Raw genomic sequence first — 19,768 nt, 5'->3', positions numbered from 1 at the left:
TATAATGTTTATACATTGTTGTGTAATTGTTAGTTTATGAAGAGTAGTAAGCAATTGCATAAGCGGATACAGCCAACGATTTCAGGTTAGCAACGTAATCATTGTTATATTATTTTATTCGCTATTATATTTTAAATGTTAGAGATAATTTCTTGCTTAATTGACAGCCAAAGTCTCAAAAACCTAATAGGAGAAAATATTAGGATATCTGTTACGAAATTCTCGGTAGCAGCTTAGAATTATCGTATGAAAAAAAAATCTAAAGCGATACTAATGAAGTAACTGAAAAGTACTTTTCTTGGAGTGTGAGGTCGCTTCTTTTTTAAGAGACATTAATAAGCTCGGATTCGAGTGCTTACAAAATCAAAATACAGCTCTTAATAAGGATATTATAATAAACAAACTACTAGTTTTAAGGTAACGTGTTCCAATAGTTCACGAAATGGTTACTCAAAATTAATAACTATTCTAATTTATTTTAAATGCAAATTGTGAATATTCAATTCTAGACCAAGGGTAAATACCGACAATCTTAAATACTACTGATAATAATTGATTTATTTTCACAGAATCCTCATTAGCTTGCTTTGAACCCAGGACTTCGGGATTTGAATCAACAGCCACAAAACGATCATCGAGATAATTATTTATATATGAATAAAATGTTATTGTAATAAAACACTGCTTGTTTTCAAGCGCATTTTATTCCCTCATAACAATTACCTTCTATTTAACGTTATCTCTATTCTATAGATGTATTAAAATATATTTCACGTACGGAATAGTGCTGCACATCTCTCTGTGTAATTCCTATTAATATAATTATTAAACATGATCATATATTATTATGGCACCATTATATAAATAAATTACTTAGATTTAATACATATGAAGATGCGATTACTTTATTTTTTTAAATAAAATATAATTTTAGCACCTACTCTTAGACTCGGTATGTGCATAAAATACTATTGTATTTGGATTTATATCAGTCTCTTTACATAGTTGTCTAATTCCTATTAATATTTTAAATATATGAATTTATATACACTTTTTCAAGTCAATTGTACAATAATGTGGTTAATTATAATAATTAGACGTACTTTCAAATTCATGCAAGACTTGCACGTGTCTTTCACGCATGCGTCACTAATACATAATACTATAGATCGCGGTTTTTGCACAAGTACTGAGTACTGACAGTGAGATCTGTCAAAACTAAAACGTCAAGTTAGCTACACCGTTCCCTTTACTAGTCAGTAACCGCGCGGACAGCGTCTTGGTAAGACAAGTACAATTTACTGCGCGACTTTTTAGCGCAATCTGCTAATATGTCGCGCGTTTACCGACCATCTGACTATGTTGTCGAAAAATCGCGTTTGCCCACTTTCGAGAAGTACAAAGAGATGCACAAAAAATCTATAGAAGACCCAGAAGGATTTTGGACCGAAATAGCTAATGAATTCCATTGGCAGACCCCTTTTCAGCCCGGAAATTTCCTTTCGTACAACTTCGATCTCAGCAAAGGGGACATTTTTGTTAAATGGTTGGAAGGGGCTGTAACCAATGTTTGCTTTAACCTTTTAGATCGAAACGTAAGGAATGGTCATGGGGACAAGATCGCTTATTACTGGTAAGTATTTCTGCAATTGCCATTGAATAATCAATAGTCAGCTGAGCGAATGCATCGCACTGAGACGGCGCGCGAACGTATTGATTTTTCTTTTTTGGTACGATTTTCCTATTTGTTTTATTTGCGACCATTACGTAATATTATTATTTTATACATTATTCCCTATTATTTAAGAGTAATTAGTTTGCGCTTACGTTTATTTTAATAGAAATTTTAGCGAAATTGTTGACGATTTATTTTATTGTTTTAATTCTCGTTATAAAACCTATTGTTACATTACATTATACACCAGTATGAACCGTTTAAAATATATATTTAAACAATATTTAAGACATTCATTAATTTAGTAACATATAATATGTTGATTCATTTTATTATGTGTTTCATCGATTGATACAAATATATGATTCCATTTCGAAATGTTTTATCGATTAAGACTTCTTTATAAATAGCTTTTTTTCTTTTAGTTTCTGTTTTATATATGTATAATATATACCTACTTATTTAGGTACTATTCGGTAATTATGTCATACGAAATTACTAAGCAGCATGTGGCCCAATTAGCATTATTTTATTTTATAAGTACGTATTTTATATAGGATACTTGAATTTTATAATTTACGAAAATCACAATTATTGGTTATTAGAAAGGAATCATAAGGAACCGAAAAAGGTCGGAAATGAAGTCTAGAACCTGTAAGATTGTTTCAGATAACATAACGCTGCGCAATCTACAGACTTTGAGAACATCTCGAGGGTCTAGATTCCGCATTGCAGTTGATTCTTTAACGACTAATTTTAAGTATGAAATAATTATGCAATCATTTTTCAATTAAGGATTTAACTCATATAATTTTCTATTTTATTATATAAATTAATACTTTTTTTATATTTCAGTATTAAAAAAAGAATCAGACAAATAAAAATCCAAAAATTTTTTGCCACGAAGTGTACAACTTAAAGAATCCAGACATATTTAATTTAACGAAGTTTTACTCGCTTGAGTCTCTAGTTATTGTTTCGATGATTTTTATATTAATTATCTCGATATACATATATTTTTAAAAAAATATTTGCCCAAATACTAAGAATGCATGTTAAAGTGTTCTTGATTGAGTATGAAACCATCATATATACATACATATACATATCAAATAATAACCATTATGTGTTAAACGATGACAAAGATGGCGCGAGAGTGCATCACAAAGGGCAGATTCTTGTCAGAATTATCTCCATTTTTATGCTGCAGCAAAGCTCGACGATCGAAAGATAACCTAAATAGGCTAAAACATATTTTTACATATACTATATATTTTAAATATATTATTGAACTCCCTTGATTAATAATAACCCTTATACATAACAAATACTACATGAAAAACGAAAAATAATTTTACAAATTTTATAGAACAAGATTTTTCCGTAGCTGAGGGAAACACCTCAATTTTATAATATCACAAGAGGTCAGGTTAGGGTCACATGAGTGCTAGCACTGCATATATGCATTTAATTATATAAGTTGCAATAGACTTTACAAAATGCAGATGACTATTGATAACAATAGTTATATGAGATATAAAGATAACATACGATTGTTAGAGTTGATTACGTCATACTGAAACTAATTAAAATGATTGATTTGCAAACACCTAAGTACTGATACGACTGAAATATCTTCTAATTCTTATACATATATTAATAGTACTAAACTTGTTACAATTGTACCACTAGAAAAGAAAAAAGTGTGCACAACAATCAAATAATTAGGATAGCCGTGTGAACGTATTGTTCCTTTTTTATGGTATAGGTTGGCAGACGAGCTGATGGGCCACCCTGATGGTAAGTGGTCACCATCACCCATTGACAATGACGCTGTAAGAAATATTAACTATTCCTTACATCGTCAATGTGCCACCAACCTTGGGAACTAAGATGTTATGTCCTTTGTGCCTGTAGTTACACTGGTTTACTCACCCTTTAAACCGGAACACAACAATACTGAGTACTGTTATTTGGCTGTAGAATAACTGATGAGTGGGTGGTAGCTACCCAGACGGGCTTGCACAAAGCCCTACCACCAAGTAATGTGCCTTTAAAAATAAAAATGCTTCAATTATTGCCAATATCTTCTTAATCCAAGATAATCGACATTTGATTTTTACCTTCTACTGATGCTGCATGTTGTACTACAAACGACTTAAGTTAATTATAACTGAATACTCACGTAACAAATACATTAAGTACATACACGTCAATGTATTTACGGTAATTTCAATATCCTTGCATAGCCTCCTTTACATTGACCTACTTAATGATGATTATCTTAGAAAGACAATTCGTAAATTAAATTTAATGTTATTTGTATGTATTTTATGAGCTCTTTATAACATAATTGTATTTTTCCTTTATTGCTTTTTACTCAATTTTTTTTAACATCGATCTCGCGAAATCTATTACAATGTATGTACTCTATCGTCTCTACTCAAGTAATCTTATTAGAAGCACTTTTGAATGCTTAAGAAAGTTAATGACTTTCGTAACTGACATCTTATAATTATGTACTTATTATAAGAAAATTAGTAGGTAATAAAAACTTAACAACACTATCAAAATTTTGTCACAGATTAAAAAAAGATTTCGTATTATGTAACTAATTAAAAAGATTAACTGGATAAATCTCTAGAGCCAGTTGCTGATATTATGTACTAAAATTACAGCAAATATTCTTTCTAGACTTAGCGAGATTGATGAACTGATGAACATGTGAATAATAGGGGGAAGATTCAAACCCAGACTAGCCCCCTGTATTTCATGTGCCTAATGTCACGTTTCTTACTTGCCTTTAACTATCTCTATAACATTCGTATGTTTTATTAAAAGCGTATTAGTTAGTCTCATTAATCCCTCCTAAACAACAAAGTCAATAAAGGCGTTCGTTTCTATAATCTCTATTCATCTTCTAGGGAAGGAAATCACCCCGACGACTACAGCCGCATTACGTACAAAAAACTGATGGACCTAGTTTGTCAGTTTGCAAATGCTTTGCGGGAAAACGGTATAAGAAAGGGCGACAGGATTTCGATATACATGCCCATGATCTTGGAGACTGTTGTATGCATGTTGGCTTGCGCCAGGATCGGCGCTATACATTCCGTAGTGGTAAGGCAATCATTATTATATAGCATAAATATATTTTTTAATTACCTTATTTGTTGGATTACAAATCTGCCTATCCGTAGCTCTATTATCATCATCATGTGGAGGTAGATCTCGAGGTTCCAAACCCGATTATATTCTGTCAGGGAATGCTCAGTGGCAACTCGAAGTTATGTAATTCGCAGCGTTAATACTCCCGTGTCAAGAAACCACGTACATCCGTAAAGTTTATTCGGCGCCTGAAATCTCTCCGATCGTCTCATGTTGCGAACCTATCGTAGGGTCCTACAGTTGACTTTATTTTTCGCAATAGTCGAGTACTATAATTCTTCCAGCGTCGAACGCTACTCTCCGTCGAGAATGACCGCCGTCACCTAATTCTGATAGAAAGTCGTCATTGTTTAGGCTATTTAACTCGCTCATATTTAAATATGATATATTTTGAGTTTTGAAATTTTTATTAGATATTTAAATCACATAAGTAAATGCTATTTCCTTACTGTTATTTCAAATAATGATCTCTTTAATAGTTTGCCGGTTTCTCGCCGGACTCTCTGGCGGAGCGTATGTCCGATTGCAAGGCTAAGATGCTTGTGACAACGGATGGCGCATGGCGAGGAGAAAAGCTATTGGTCCTGAAGAAGACATGTGACGAAGCATTGGAAAAGGCCAAGAAGAAATTCAACCATACAGTGAACAAGTGCATCGTTGTATCTCATTTAAATAGAGTGACGCCTTGTGGAAAAATGCCTGACTCAAAATCCTTGGTAAGTTAATTTATTTTAATATCGCGTTAGTGTATATGTAATTGTAATTGAATTATATTCAAGTAAACTCCAAAGTCCCAACAAAGTTAGGGTTTTTATAACAGTAGTTGATATTTACAGTATGATTGGAACGACGACGTCGATGTCTGGTGGCATGATCTAATGGAGGGTCAGTCGACCATCTGCCCTCCAGAATGGATGGACGCTGAGGACCCCCTATTCATGCTGTATACGAGGTACGTTACACCTCAATTCTAAAAAATATTGTCAACGCAACTATTTCAAAACATTCTGCGCTTACGAAAAATTCTATCAATTCATTCAGGTGTTTAAATATTTATGAGTTTTTTGTATATCTGTTTTACAAATGAATTATGTACAAATTCATTTGAAAAAAGAACAAATTCTATGACGTTGTATCGAAATTAGGTAATATGTATTATTAAGACCAATTTTACAGGTTATTAATATTTAAAATAAATTTTATTTTATTTACTAATTGTGAAACTCTATTTTAAAAACAAAAGAAATAGATCATTTACAGACTTAAAAATGTTTTTATGCTGAAAAGAAAATGCACCTTAATTTCTTATCGTTTGCTTAGTTTAGGCTGAATTTATTTGCGCCGTTAAACCTGAGATCCACCATAACGTAGTAATTACATTGAGCAAGTGTTGTTACGTTTTCGATTGCAATATAATAACCTTTTATTGTTATCTAAATAGGCCTATGTAGGGATATAGTTTGAAAAAAAATAAATGACATAAGGAACCTCTGAGTTCTACCTAGGTGAGGTGATATCTAAATTTTATCTAACCTAAATTTTTATAATAACAAACTTATTTCATTAAAGCTACTTATTTAGAAAAGACTTATTGGTTTACAATTCCTATATTTTCCATATAATGTAGAGCGCAATCGTCTTCTCCAGAACCTAGTTTACGAATGACTCTTACTCAGATTAAATAAAAATTTCTGTCAGTCTCTATCCGACTGTGTGTCCGACTGAAGGTCCATTTTCGAAGCGGAATCGGTTTACACTAAGAAATTCAGTTCAAGTTTGTTTAAAAGTTAATATTCGTTTTATAGTATTTGGTAGACATATAAACAACTTAAAAGAAGATTAAAGTCATAGTACAACTTGTCAAAAATAAAATCAAAAACTACCAAACCCTTTGTCCACTGTGGTGGAAGCCGAATATTCGATCCTAATCAAAACACACCCACCAAGGATATACTTCTGGATCATAAAAACCTCTTTAAACAAGTATAAAATGATCTAAAGCAGATAATTAGACAACAATTGGGTGTTGTAATATTTCTTAAAATTTCGTATAGGTACGTATATTTGAAGTTAATTATTTGCTGAATTTTTAAGCCGTGTTTAGGTTTAGAATTGTTCGGGAAATTCTTTAACAACTCATCCAAATATGTCAATGCCTATATACTAAAAAATTTCGAGGTAAAAATATTTTCCACACTAATACAAATATTATAGATACTATTCAACTTAAGTGAAATGTCAATAGAATTTTTAACTAGAAGTAACAAGCAGTATTACAAAGTCAATACGAACAAGGTCTCGAGTCATATTAATAGCTCTATGTCATTCTGACTTAATGCCATGAACTTCGATATTGCAACCTTATAATCGGAATTATGACCCAGCTTTACAATTAGAGGTTGAATATTTTTTTAACAAACAAGTACTCGAAATTGACGGCGAAATTACGAACTTTTATTCTATCCCTTTGAACATTAAGTGGATGGGAAGATAGTCTAGGGTCAGAATCTTATCGGCGAAGATCTATAGTTATAATTAAAATTAATTATTGGAGTCGAGATGGCCCAGTGGTTAGAACACGTGCATCTTAACCGATGATTTCGGGTTCAAACCCAGGCAAGAACCACTATATATATGTGCTTAATTTGTGTTTATAATTCATCTCGTTCTCGGCGGTGAAGGAAAACATCGTGAGGAAACCTGTATTTGTCTAATTTCATTGAAATTCTGCCACATGTGCATTTCACCAACCTATAAGTGGAATATGTTCCAAGCACTCTCCTTAATGTGTGAGGAGGCCATTAGCCCAGCAGTGGAAAATTTACAGGCTCTTACATTACATTTTTTTTGGGGTATGTTCCAATAGCGGGTCTACGGGTAAGCCGAAGGGCGTCTTGCATACGACAGCTGGCTACATGCTGTACGCCACAGCGACCTTCCGCTACGTTTTCGACTACCGCGAGAAGGACATTTACTGGTGTACCGCTGACGTCGGCTGGATTACCGGACATACGTATGTCGTGTACGCGCCACTAGCCAACGCCGCCACTTCCGTCATGGTAAGACCTATATGTTATAAGACGATTTTATCTTATTAAAGCTATGTGTTTGCCTCTAGATTTTGTTGGTTTTTAGTACTATTAATTCACTTAAAGTGTTATTCTGTAAGAAATCAATTCGCCTGACGGTCATAGGTTATTTTGAAGTGTATCGTTTTCATGTTTTAATACAATAGTTGATGTATCAGATCGTTCTGAAATTTTACGATCGTGCGATGAGTTTCAAGATTATTTTTACACAAAAGCCCTAAACACCTAACATAAATACCTCAGACATGTGATTTGAAATTAAGTTCGAAAATTTTATGCAACACAATTCATAATTTAGCAGAGCGAAGTGAGCCCTTTCGAAATGAAACTACTCTTGAAGTTTCAGCTTCATATGAATCATTAAAACAGAAACGGTATACTGTAGATTATCAGGTAGGATATGCATACCAATATTGTAAATGTCTTAATAAATCTTAATAAAAATAACAAATTCTATTCAATTACACATTACGCAACACTAGGATATGTAAATTACGTGAATAAAAGTGAACTACGTATTCAGGTCATAAACATTATACTATAAGTTACAACTGATTATATTATGTAAATTATTACATTCTTACGTTAATATAAAACTTTAATATCGTGAATGAAGTTTGTTTCGTCGATGTTAAGAAGACAAAATTGGCACTTGTGAGTATTAAAAACTCACGCGTAATGCCCACTTGAACTGCATAGACGTTATGAAATTAACACAAAACTGTGGGCCTGTTATAAGAGTACGGAAACGTAATTATTACTCAAATAAACCCGCGATACAGTTTTACAGCAGCGTCGCCGAGTGTACAAAGCCTTACAAGTGCTCAATGACTCGGCTATTTCAACTTTATTAATAGTACTTTGTTTACATAATAATTGTAACTTTTTACATACGAATTTGTAACAATTTTTAATAATATTTGTAACATAACCTTACCTGATACATAACAACACCTTTAATGACGTCATGTTGAAAGTTTTGTTTTATTTTGTCATTTCGTAATAGCTTCAGGATTTTTTTTTTAAACCCAAAAACAAAATAAAATTTCGTCCCATTTAGAAAAAGCGTCATTATGATATTAAACATAAACTGTCTAGTAGTGACTTAACTTTCGCATTATTTATCATTAAGTAATTGAAACAAACCTGTGTTTATCAGTTTGCAAGCTAATTATCAAATCATAGAAAGAGGTTAGCAGGCATTTCTTATCTTTCAAGTTCAACCGATTTTATCAGAAGCAGCATCCAAATGATAATATATACCGTTAAGATAAAATACAATTACTACAAATTATTATAACGATATATCATTATTATTTTATAATTACAGAACCATTTCACTTTCATATTGGTATACGCTAATAATATCAGTCTTACCTTATGTAATAAAATAAAAATAATTATAATGATAATCAAACCTAACCTAAGTCTATATTTCTTTAGAACATACAGAGTGATCAATTTTGTAAATATGAAAGCGGTCTTTCTCTACGTATTTAGTACGTACTTAGTTTTTTTTTAATTGCTACTATTTTTATCATATCTATTTATTTTATTCATCGCAGCGGTATTGAGTTAGAATGTTATAACTTTCGTAAATAATCAACGGGAAATTGTTATTGTTATTCCGACTTCTTAACGATGAATTTCAATAATAATTCTTCTAGTCTTTCTATTTTCCTCTGCTATCTCTATCTCTCTTAAAGTTGATACTCAGCGTAACACTAAATAAATTAATAACAGATTAAAATTCTAGGTTAAAATTAATGTACATTGTACAAAATGTAATTGATGATATTTATCGAATTAATTGAATACGATTGGATTGTTATTCAACTACCATTGACTTTTTTGCTAATTAATTATTGAGCGGGCCATGAACTAATTGCCTCACGAGATACGTATAATTGTCGAATTGCTTAGCAACGTAACATACATTGTATATTAAGTTAACGAAATCGACTACGATGATCGTATGCGACTTATCAAACAATAAATGAATGTAGACATTGTTATGACTAAAATTAAATGATTACTTATTTCCAGTTAATCAGCAGCCGTCAACAATTCGCGATAAATACAATACAATTCTTAGAAGTCAAAATTGAGTAATATTATAAGGTGTATCTCGAGAAACAGAGAATATTTAAGAAAGTTGTGCGTAACTGTAACATGGCATGATTCATGAAATAATGAAAAAATAAGTCTCGAATTAAATTAATCATACCGTTACAAAATTAATTTTAAGAACAAAAATAGCTCATGTGAAAGTATATAACATAATATCTTCTATTACAGATTAGATGAATCATTATTATATAATCGCCGTCATTCCACATAATATATGAAACGTTTTCTTACAACATTGAATAAATAAGCCAAAATTGTAATGCAGTTTCTTACTTTCTTTTTCAGTTTGAGGGCACTCCATTTTATCCGGACAACGACCGCTACTGGTCCCTGGTTGAGAAGTACAAAGTGTCACAATTCTACACCGCGCCCACCGCTATAAGGTCGCTCATGAAATTTGGCGACGAAATTGTCAGACAGTAAGTGCTAAATACATTTATTAAGTGTAAAGATAACGACTCCATCTCTACCTCGACTCGGTTTTAATTATACTTGAACGTGTTATCAAGAAAACTATATTAACAATATGTTCAAACTAGTTTAGTAGTACAGTCAGTATAGTCCTTATAGATTAGCGATGGGAACTGAATTAGCAATGTATAATATAATGATAAGAGATTTTAAAAACCGTGTTAAAACAATTAATTTAAAAAAGTATATTGTTTATAGTACGTCTATTGCAGTACATCGTTTGATTTGGTTAGTGACTTCCGTTAGGCACGAGTCGGAGACGCTATGGCATGATATGAATTGCAATTCAATAAAAAACTTACAACGTCCGATATTCGACGTCACACCGCCTAAATATATGATACAGCTAAAATTAAATATGAATTGCACAAACAATGAACATGAAAGGCGAACTAAGAAACGCTTATAACATTGACTTTCTCCAAATTGAAGCGGAGTCACCAGAGCGGCAACGGTACCGCTCAACTCAAGGTGTAACCGAGCTTAGACATGGCATTGACATCGAGGAAGTGTTTTCTGTGTTGCTCGGTAAGCGTTCGACATGGCCGCTAGTCGCTTGTCACTACGGGCTCGCTTACATGAGCGAGGACAATCGGACATACTGATAAAAGCATTGGTCACTTAAGATTTATTGTCATCAGTATTATTACTCGATATTAATTCCTTTGCTCACAACCGAATCTCAAACTAGTTCAAACTAATGTTTTGTTAACGTGAGTCGATCGAAATTTTGTTCACATTCAAAGTCTCATTTTTTTTTTAATAGAATGAGGTGGTAGGAAACTTCAAGTGGTTCGAACGCGTGCATCTTAAGCGATGATTGCGGGTTCAAACTTAGGGAAGCACCACTGCATATTCATGTGCTTAATTTGTGTTTATAATTCATCTCGTGCTCGACGGTGGAGAAAACATCCCGAGGAAACCAGCTTGTGTCTAATTTCATAGAAATTCTGCCACATGTGTCATCCACCATCCCGCATTGGAACAGCGTAGTGCAATATGTTCCGAGCCTTCTCCTCAAAGGGAGAGAAGGACTCAGCCCAAAAGTGGGAAATTAACAGGCTGTTGTTGTTGTAGGAAAATTGAAAACTTAGTTAAAAAGTTGCATGGTCCAATCGTTCTTGCGTGTTAGCTTAACACACACACTTTCGCTTTTTATAATTAATATCAGCAAGTAAAAAGTTAACTTACGTAATTAAGATTAATATTTCTTAGGCGTATTACAAACATAAAATAAACTGAAAATTGTTAAAATTACACATGAAAAATCTTCCCCTATAATCTATTTCTTTTAGAAGTATTATAATATTCCGAGAAAAAACTCTATCGACCAACAATATAATAAGAATGTTGGATTTATTTCTCAATATATCCACGTTACAAGTAATTATTATCATCAAGTATCATCCTTAAAAGCTAACGTTTAAAACAATATTTAGTGATGTTGTTTTGTGATTATTATTTGCCAATGCTACTATAGGCTGACGGCTTGTGTCTATAACATCTTAAACCCAAGGTTGGTGGCGTATTGACGATCGTCTGTCAACACCAATGTCCGCACAGTTACCGTCATGTAACTCACTTGATATACTGCTTACGTATTTAAAAATAAATACAATTTTAGAGATCATCATTATCATCATTACATAGTATAAAACTAAGACGCTTTCCGCTGTCTGTCCCTTTATATGCTTAGATCTTTAAAATTACGCAAGGGATTTTGATGCTGCTTTTTTAATAGATAGATAGATTCGAGAGGAAATTTTTTGTATATAATATATAGATAATATGGTAAAGAAAAATTGATGATTTTTAAGTTTCTAATGTGATAAATAAACAAATTCTGTAGTAAATATACTATCAGTATTGCATCAGTGCGAAGCCGGGGCGGGTCGCTAGTAATTTACAAACAACAGATTATATTAGGCCATTTGAATTCAACATTGCTTGTGAAAAGTATTAGATTTTTACATTTTAAAGACTTAAATGACTAATCAACCACACCATAAAACCTTGTTGATCTTAAGCACTCCACTTGGTATACTTGTAACTACGCTGATAACATGCAGGTTCAATTCTAAGAAGGTATTAATCGATGATGATTATATTATAGTTGTGGTATTATATTATATGATTTATTTCAAAGTAGTATGTTGAAATATAAAATTTACACCATTTTATTTGAGAGAATAAATGTCTTTAGTAGAGTTTTTTTAATTGAATTGGCCGATCAATTGTATGTTAAACTATAAGCAAAAAACCTTTATTGACATTGAGTCCATAAATATATATTCAAATATGAATTAAAAAATAGTTACTGTACCTATAAATTATGTCTGTGTGGTGGCAGCATTTTCCAGTTGAATCGCAATTACGAACCTCGGCATAGAACGAACCAGCCCTCCTTTCACCGGTGATGGCAATTAAGCGAGGTTTTAGCATAAAACCTCTCTGCACCAAGTCCAAAACCCAAGTTTTTCAACAGCAAATAGTACAATAAATATTATTAAACAAATTCTATAGTAAACAAACTCGACGTAAAACTTGATCAGAAAATATTAAGCGCGATATTTTAACAGTCTGTATATATCCCACTGATGGAATACCTATGGATTCCTTCATTTATCCATACCTTACAATACTCTGAACATTTTCTTAAGTCGGATTGGAGAATACATGTGGCAGAACTTCATTCTAAACAATGGGCCATCTCGACATTATACGATTGCAATATATAATAATCGAAATGTAAAGAGCAAACGCATAATATTAACGTATTAGATTAATTCGCATTTAGTTTAAGCATTTACTTTTAATAAAATATCTTGGTGCTAGTTTTATTAAAGTCAGGAATTTATTTTATTGATAGCGACGTGATCTTGGTGTTCAGTGGAAAAATTAAACGACTCTTCAAATGAATATTGATTATTGGTCTTTATTGGTACTTCTCTCCATAGTATAAAACAAATTCTTTCTGACGTCTGTACGCTTAGATCTTATGAACAACGTAACAGATTTAGTCAAGAAGAAGTAAATATCTATGTATAATTGATGCATATTATAGTAGAGAAAATGCGAAAAATCATCTTACCTAGAAAAAAGTATTTTTCTTTTTAGAACCTTATAGTACCCGTGTAATGCTGGGTCGGATAGTTAGTATAGTTATTATAATATAATAATGCTTCATAGACAATATTGTAAACAATTTACAATAAATTTTAAACGATAACTTTATTTCTCTTTCATCAACTATTTGATTAATTATTTAAATGAGATTACATATTACATAATCATATTGAATCATTGTTAATCACTGGCCTTTCCCCTTTTCTAATACATGATATCGATTTTAATAATATTTAATAAGCAAATCACTGATATTATAATGTTTTAGTAAACATATCTACTTATTATGCAATCCCTTCAATGGAGGTCAACAAGAAATTAACGTCATATTTTCAGCGTTCAAGAGTAAACGACAAACAACGACCTGCCTTATTTTGAAAAACAATAAATTTCGCCTTGTACCTCAAAATATGTTTATGTACAATGCATGAATGGGAAACTAAATTAAATTGGTGTTATTATTTTTTGCAATTTGAATTGTTCTTATTTTATTACGAGTTGTTAGCTACCCATTCCTAATGAAATTAAACGGCGACCATTTCTCAAAATAATGGTCACTTAAAAATAATACCACTTAAAAAACAAAAATCATGTTATTGCTATTAAGAATTATTATAATATGACATGAAGCAAAGATGAATTACCTGATTATCAAAGCAATTAAGGGCGTCGTGTTTAATACAGAAGTGCAAAAGTGAAGTGGTTCTATGGCCTACAAAGGCATAAATTTGGGTAATTGACATAGTTTGAAAGCTTTCAAGATTGGGAAACCGGAAATGAACACAAAATGGTTTATCAGAACAACAATGTAGATACATAAAATTCTGAAAACGAAGCTTTTTAAATAAATCAATTGTTAGTTAAAATAATTAATATCTGTCGCTACCTTGGAAATCGTTTGCTTCTTCGAAATAAGAATTGCGTGACTCGATCCATTTTTGGCAATTTCCACACAACTCTCGCTGTTTCCTAGTAATGTATACATATTTACTAACAGATTATTATTATTAGATTATGATATAAACGCTAAATAGCACATTTCCTAGAGTGTAAAATAAGTGTAGGACTATTTTATACTATCGGTCTTATGAACCTACAAAAAATAAATTTCAGATCGTCGTTATATTATTCTTTATTGATTATAAATTAACTTATACAAGAGTTATACAAACTCTTTGCTTCCGTCAAAATGTAGTTAACTCTTAGAATAAAAAAAATTCTAATACATGACACAATTCTTAAAAATAAATTAACTATTTTTTTAATGATAATGTGTTTGTACATTTCTTACTTTGCTTTTATGCGAACGGCCGTACTTGACCTTGCGTTCGATTGTGTTAGGTACGATGATATAATACGTACTTACTTAGTTTAAGTATACTAAATTGCGTTTGCGCATAACTAGTCCCTTATTCTGTAATGTAGTTACGAAGTAATTCTTATACAATTTCAAAAGTACAATAATATATTTTGTATACTCTACTAAAAAATTGATATTCCACAGGGATTGTTTTAGGTCAGCATCTATTTTTGTCATAATAAAGGAGATGCCATTTTATGTATGTTAATAGTATGTATTATATTATATTATTCTATTACGTTATTCTACTTTATGTTGACAGGAAAAACACTATTAAGAACGACGTAAACAACATCATTATCACTGACTCATAATTAGTTTTTTCAGCATATACAAAAAACATTTTCGTCGTCTATGCCTAAAAAATAAATATATTTACTCTGCCTGAAGTAAAGTAATGATCTATGGGATTGACATATTTTGTATAAATAAATATTCCTAACTTAAATAAAGAAAAAAAGTATTAGACACAAGATTTCCATGTATAAATTACTTATAACTTGAGAATTTTGAAGAATTACTTCAGAATCAAATTTAACGTAAATTATCATATAGGTCGGCTCAGCTGAGCGGTATCAACATTCATGAAAGTTAAATAACTAACAGTGTCACTGCTTGATGAATATAATTTAATTATTTTTATGGCGTCATATCTTACGGTTTTATTACTTTGGATAACGCTTCAGGCAAAGAGATAATTACTTTTTCCTTTAAATATAATACGAATGTGTTTTTTTTTTTATCATTTGACACTGTTAAGATTTATTGATGTTAGCCGTTTTGACTGCTTGTATTCCCGAGAATACTTCCATAATAGATAAAACGAGCTCTAATCTAGTCTAGGTGCGAACCTTACTGAGGTAGTCTCTACAAGATATATATGACAAACCAAAGGTACTTTCGTAAGTGTCACAATAAATTTACAACAATATCGTTCTTGACGACGGAATTAGTGATTTTTCAATTTTAATTTGAGCAGTTATTATGTAATTCTTTTAATTTACTTCTTAATTTGTCCCTAATCTTAGTAACAACGTAAGGTTATTAGATTATTATATTAATATCAGTATATAGATAATATCTAGAAATAGAAAACATTAAAGAAATGTTTGTATTTGATACCATGCAAATATAATGTGTATAAAAAGTAAACAAATTATTGTTTTTGTTTTAGACACAACTTGTCATCACTTCGAGTTTTGGGAAGCGTAGGAGAACCTATCAACCCTGAAGCTTGGCTTTGGTATTACAACGTGATCGGCAGCGGCAGATGTTCCATCGTTGATACTTTCTGGCAGACTGAAACTGGCGGTCACGTCCTCACCAGCCTCCCTGGCGCTACTCCGATGAAACCTGGGGCTGCTGTAAGATATCATCTTTATCATTTATGAATAGCAATATAGTATTATCGTATTCAATCTTACATTTATTGTAGACTAAGTCGATTTTACCATCGAATATTTTTTAATTATTTTTATTGAATTCGTATCAATAGTACTTTGATTGTAAATTTTATACGTATAATTAAAGGGTTTCCCATTCTTCGGAGTCGAGCCAAGTCTCATCGATGAGAACGGAAAATTGATTGAGGGCGTCGGTGAGGGATATCTGGTCTTCTCCAAGCCTTGGCCTGGGACCATGAGGACCTTATTTGGAGACCATGGGCGATACGAAAAGGTCTATTTCTCCAAATTCAATGGATATTATTGCACTGGAGACGGTTTGTATATTTGTTATTTATTGAGCTTTAACATAATGTTTTTATAGGCATTAAATATAATAAATTCCAATAATAATCGGTTTCTAATTTAAAGTGTTTCTAATATAAATATAGGAATAAAAAATAATGTTATTGAGTTATTTTTATTACGTAGATACTTTTGCAAGTTTTGCTATTTTGTATTCTTTTAAACATACTATTAGTACCTAATCGTTTGACACAAAAAAAAGAAAAAAAAGGCCCCATGTAATTTTGCGTTTCTTTTGAAATAGGCGCCAGGCGTGACGAAGACGGCTTCTTATGGGTGACCGGACGTATTGACGACATGCTTAACGTATCCGGACACTTGATGTCGACGGCGGAAGTAGAAGGCGTGCTTACCGAAGAGCCCCAAGTCTCTGAAGCGGCTGTAGTATCCAAACCTCACCCTGTGAAAGGAGAGTCACTGTACTGCTTCGTCATACTCAACGAGGGCGCTAAATTCGACGCTGACTTAGTCACTGCTTTAAAGAAACGCGTTAGGAATAGAATCGGTGCGTTCGCAGCCCCAGACGTCATCCAGTACGCGCCCGGGCTGCCTAAGACGAGATCCGGTAAAATTATGAGGAGGATACTCAGGAAGATTGCTCTCGGGGATAAAGATGTGGGCGATACTTCGACGCTGGCCGATCCTTCAATCGTCGAAGAACTGATGAACAACAGGCCCCAAGTTTAGATAGAACTGGCTTCTCTTTGCGTTCCTATATAATTTTCTAGATCCCCTTGTCGTCATCGACGTACGCCGCATAGATTATATTGATAGTTGAATGTTGATTAAAATGCACAATATTTGTTACAACGCGTTTGAGCATGGCCTCGTTGTTTGTTTGAAAATAATTACAAAAATCTATATCGATATATTGTTATTGTAATATTAATAAGAAACTTTTATTAAAATAATAAGTCATATAATTAGTACTGCTTTGTTTCCGCGGGTTGTTTCGCTGAGAAATATTTTGAACCGTGACTTTACAAAGGATCACAAACAGGTTTACAGTTATATCGTTACAAAACATACAATTGGTATAAAAGTTACGATATTGAGCATTTTAAATTAAGTCCGAATTAAAATCATTCCATAGAATCCACCCGTAGTAATTAGTAGACATAAAAGCTTACAATATTTCATAAAGTAACTGTTCAAAAATTTATTTAATACTATAAAATATATTTCGTGAAATCATAATATCTATGAAGGTACATGTACCTTTTGTCCGAGCCGTATAATATAACATCTCAGTCAAAACGCTACGCGTATAATCTATCACCGAATATTAAAGTACGATGTTGCATGATTATATTTGTAATTTAAGAGTATATGCAATATTTTTAATAATTAAAATCAATTTTGAAATATCTACCAATATACCAAACAGGTGTTGGGAAAACTGCACTTTTAGCAATATTGTGTGCCTAGCCTTTAAATTAATGTGTTAGTTTTAGATAACTTACTGTGAATCTGTAACTATCATATTAGTTATATTTATTTATTATTCGTAAATATAATTATAATTTAGGATGCTATTAAGAGTTTGTTTTAAATGGTTACAACGTAATGTCACAAATAATTATGATTTTAACAGGGATTTCTTTAGCATAACAATAAATTGTATATTTAGTTAGGGATTCTATTCAATTGTACTAATTCTGTTAATTATTTAACGGTTGAAATTGTCCAAACATATCTAACTCCGTTGCCATTTGAAAACGAATATTAACATCATTTTATATATTTAATACGAAATTGTATACAATGAGTTTATTTTAAAGTAAAGTTCCTATTGTTTTGATATTGCAGGCGATATTAGCTGTAAGGAACTTTAGCGATGTTTATGTAATTTAAATGTTTAGTTCTATATACCTTGGAATATTTACGCACACGGATTGATATTTATATAATTGTGGCCACGTATTAGAATAATTAGGTTCATGTAATCTATGTGTAGATGTAATTACAGTCGACAGATCCGACTGCACCTATTTGTGAAGCACAATTTGTTTATGCGTAAGGTAGGAGATATTTGTGAATTTATTATTATTGTAAGTAGTATAGGAAGGCCATGTTATAGCTTAATCGCTTTCTAACTTACGATCTATTGTTCGCGAATTTACTTACTTTTTTTTTATTTTATTGTAATAAATTTATCTTCGGTAATCTCAAAGCGCAATTATTTTCAACACAAAACGTTATCTTCGACAGTGACAAATTCAAATACCTAAGTATTTACACTGAACATCCCTTAGCTCATTGATTTATTAATTATTATGTAAAGATATTAAAAATGTTTACAATTATTTATATTTTTCAGAATGTATTATGGAGGTAATATAAATTTTATGGCAACACCTTATTAGTTATTGTATAAGATGTGCTTCGCAACGATTTTGTTATACGTATGTTATACGATTTATTTAATATATTTTTAAAAAAGCTATTAAAGCAAGTATGTTGAACACAGCGTGTTTAAATTTAAAAAAAATACACTTTAATGTTTCAAAATTTCATTATGCCATTGTGAATTATTAAAAAAAAAAAGTTATACAAAACTCATGACCATTATATGTATTGGCAAAGGCCGTACTGTCAGATTCCATTAAAATGTTATAAAAATAGAGTACGCGAATAATAGATTTATATTCACTTTATTGATTAGTAAAGCTGGTGTTGTAGATTTGATGGGTATTAAATATTATCAGTAGATTGAAGACATAAATTTTGTCCCAAAAAAATTTAAATAGGTGTGTAATCTAATAAAATTAGATTTAAGAATGGAATTGTGATTGTATGTCGAAACAAACATATCATTAAAAGTGATATATTACTCCAATTGGTTGTCAATTATTTATACATTCAAGATCAGTGTCTATCAGTTCTTGTACACAAACTTCCAAGACCAACTACACTTAGTACCTATTCTATTACTTACATACAATCACATTACTTTCACATTTCAAGCTAAAATAACCTTAAACTAATAATCCTTTTATCG

At 31.6% G+C, this 19,768-nt stretch overlaps 1 protein-coding gene across 1 annotated transcript; it reads left to right on the top strand.

Annotated features, from left to right (window-relative positions):
- The first annotated feature begins 1,246 nt into the window (after positions 1-1,246).
- On the top strand, positions 1,247-19,249 carry LOC124543099 (acetyl-coenzyme A synthetase). The gene is made up of 9 exons (XM_047121143.1): positions 1,247-1,633; positions 4,600-4,795; positions 5,323-5,559; positions 5,680-5,795; positions 7,710-7,902; positions 10,348-10,481; positions 16,194-16,383; positions 16,550-16,739; positions 17,012-19,249. The coding sequence occupies exons 1-9, from the start codon at positions 1,332-1,334 to the stop codon at positions 17,452-17,454; spliced, it is 2,001 nt and encodes a 666-aa protein (XP_046977099.1). The 5' UTR covers positions 1,247-1,331; the 3' UTR covers positions 17,455-19,249.
- Positions 19,250-19,768: the final 519 nt, after the last annotated feature.

The sequence above is a fragment of the Vanessa cardui genome, chromosome Z, assembly GCF_905220365.1.
Source record: "Vanessa cardui chromosome Z, ilVanCard2.1, whole genome shotgun sequence".
NCBI classification, from domain to species: Eukaryota; Metazoa; Arthropoda; class Insecta; order Lepidoptera; family Nymphalidae; genus Vanessa; species Vanessa cardui.
This window is presented reverse-complemented; position numbering and strand designations above follow the sequence as displayed.